General features: G+C 30.8%; 1 protein-coding gene across 1 annotated transcript; it reads right to left on the bottom strand.

Annotated features, from left to right (window-relative positions):
* Positions 1 to 45: 45 nt before the first annotated feature.
* Positions 46 to 2067, bottom strand: LOC115245702 (D-glucuronyl C5-epimerase B; the record flags this gene model as incomplete). Its single annotated transcript, XM_029824133.1, has 5 exons — positions 1754 to 2067; positions 1439 to 1588; positions 1162 to 1290; positions 364 to 1077; positions 46 to 233 (listed from the first exon to the last, which is right to left on the bottom strand). Coding segments are annotated over exons 2-5 (1169 nt in total), but the record flags the coding sequence as incomplete, so codon positions are not given.
* Between the last annotated feature and the right edge of the window lie 111 nt (positions 2068 to 2178).

The raw sequence follows: 2178 nt of genomic DNA, 5'->3' as shown, positions 1-2178 counted from the left end.
TAATAATAATAATAATAATAATAATAATAATAATAATAATAATACCATCCAGGCTCAAGGATAGCCATTCCAGATGCTACTTTTCTCTTAACAGGATTCGACCAACCACCAGAAGTGACATTTTGATTAGCGACGAACCATCTTGCCGCATCGTAAAATTGCTCCATATGTTCGCTAGTCGATAATGTCATATTGTCAATCATACCGGAACCATACAAAGTAATTTTAACTACCTAAGATACAGATGTGATTATTATATACATATACAAGTACACATACACATAAATAATAATATTAACGCAATATTCCCTACGAAATATATTAATATATCAAGTAAAATTATGTTAAAAATTCAACAATTACCTTTAACTTGGATCTGGGTAATTTCTTTCTACTTTTATCATTTAAATAAAGACCTTTTTGTAAGTCAACTAAAAGATCTCTAGTAAAACGTCTCCACTGATGATTAACTATTCCAATTCCATAATATACATGATTATTATAATTATGTAATACTATGTTGCTGGTAACATAGTGAAGATAGTATGTTTCCTTTTTCTCTTTCGATTCCAGTACAACTGTAATACTTCCATTATCTTTAATATTGAGATCCCATTTTAAAACAAAATTCAGCACATAATCTAATGTTAAAGAAATCCCAGAAATGCTAGTTTCCGGTGTTGCAAATTTTACAACATAACTGTTAATTTGTTTGTCGTACACTCTGTTCATAATCGAACCTTGAGGAACATTCCAATTTTGCTTAACTTTATCGGAATCCTCAATAATTTTTCTATGCGGTTCTGGTTCGGTTAAATTCTTACTATAATGCGATAATCCAAACTGAGCAATTTGCGTGGGATAATAATACCCTTGACTTTCCCATTGTGTCGATATCGGTACACCGTCGATGCCGCTGATACATTTAACTCTATCCCTCACTTCAACATTGTAATTTTCAAACGTCATAAACACACCTCGAGAATCATACTTTCCTTTGGGATTTACAATCTTTGAATAACTGTGCAGCCATTCAAATCTTTCCAGACCATCGTAAGTAGCTAATTTCCCATAAATCTACAATGTTGCATATCAAATTATTGTAATCTATCTGATATCATATAAAAAAAAAAAAACACTAAAATGGTAAACTTAACTGACCTCAAAGTATTTATGGATAAATGAAAATGGTATGTATACTTCATCACCTTCTTTACGACATCCTATCGAGTAATCGCCATTTATGTGACAATCTATTTCTTGATATCCCGATTCTGTACTCGAACGATCCTAAATTGAAATGAATAATGTATGAATAAAATATATATCAAAAAATAAATTAACGCAAAATAATACATTAAAGTTTACTCGCTCTTGTTGTTATATTGTATCACGCGCAAATAAACTCGAGAAAAAATATTAATTTTCTTTATTTTACCTTGTGTTGATACTTTGTTTTCCAATCTGAGGTATGAAAGAGCAAACTACTTCCACAATTATTCCACGATGTAAGTAAAAAACTCAATGTTGCGACAACCAATACAAGCAAGACTGTTTTGAAATTCAATCGCATCATCTCATACAAAACCTATTGCAGTATCAAACTATTTATCAATATATTTATCAATATAGTATCAAATTGTGACAATATTTGACAAATTACATTGCATTTATAATACCAAGTAGCTTTGACGCTATGCAATTACTATATACTCTCAGGTCGCTATATATATAAATAAATATATAAACTTACCGCGAACGGATGTCACAAGTATCTCGTCATTTTACAATTTTATACAAGTTCATAAATGCCATAAAACTGTTCCATTTTCAGAATTCATTTCCGATACTGATAGTCAACAATAAGATTTCACATAAAATGATAAACACCCTCCAATACATCCAACAAATTTGTTTCAAAGCGCTTTCACTTGGCCGTCGAGTTTTTCGGTGGCTAAGCCATTTTACAGATGTGCCTTCGGAACATGGTACATTGAAACGGTTCCTCGCCACGAAAAATCGCCATGAAAAACAAACTACACTGCAAAGTTTTATTAGCGGTTATCACATATTCACACATATATACTTTGTAGTAGATGCACAGACTTCTATATATTATAATATATAGAAATCTATGAGTAGATAACTGAAATTGATTTAAATTGCACATGTAATTAT

This window comes from Formica exsecta, unplaced genomic scaffold, assembly GCF_003651465.1.
Source record: "Formica exsecta isolate Colony F162 unplaced genomic scaffold, ASM365146v1 C16458172, whole genome shotgun sequence".
Classification (NCBI taxonomy): Eukaryota; Metazoa; Arthropoda; class Insecta; order Hymenoptera; family Formicidae; genus Formica; species Formica exsecta.
This window is presented reverse-complemented; position numbering and strand designations above follow the sequence as displayed.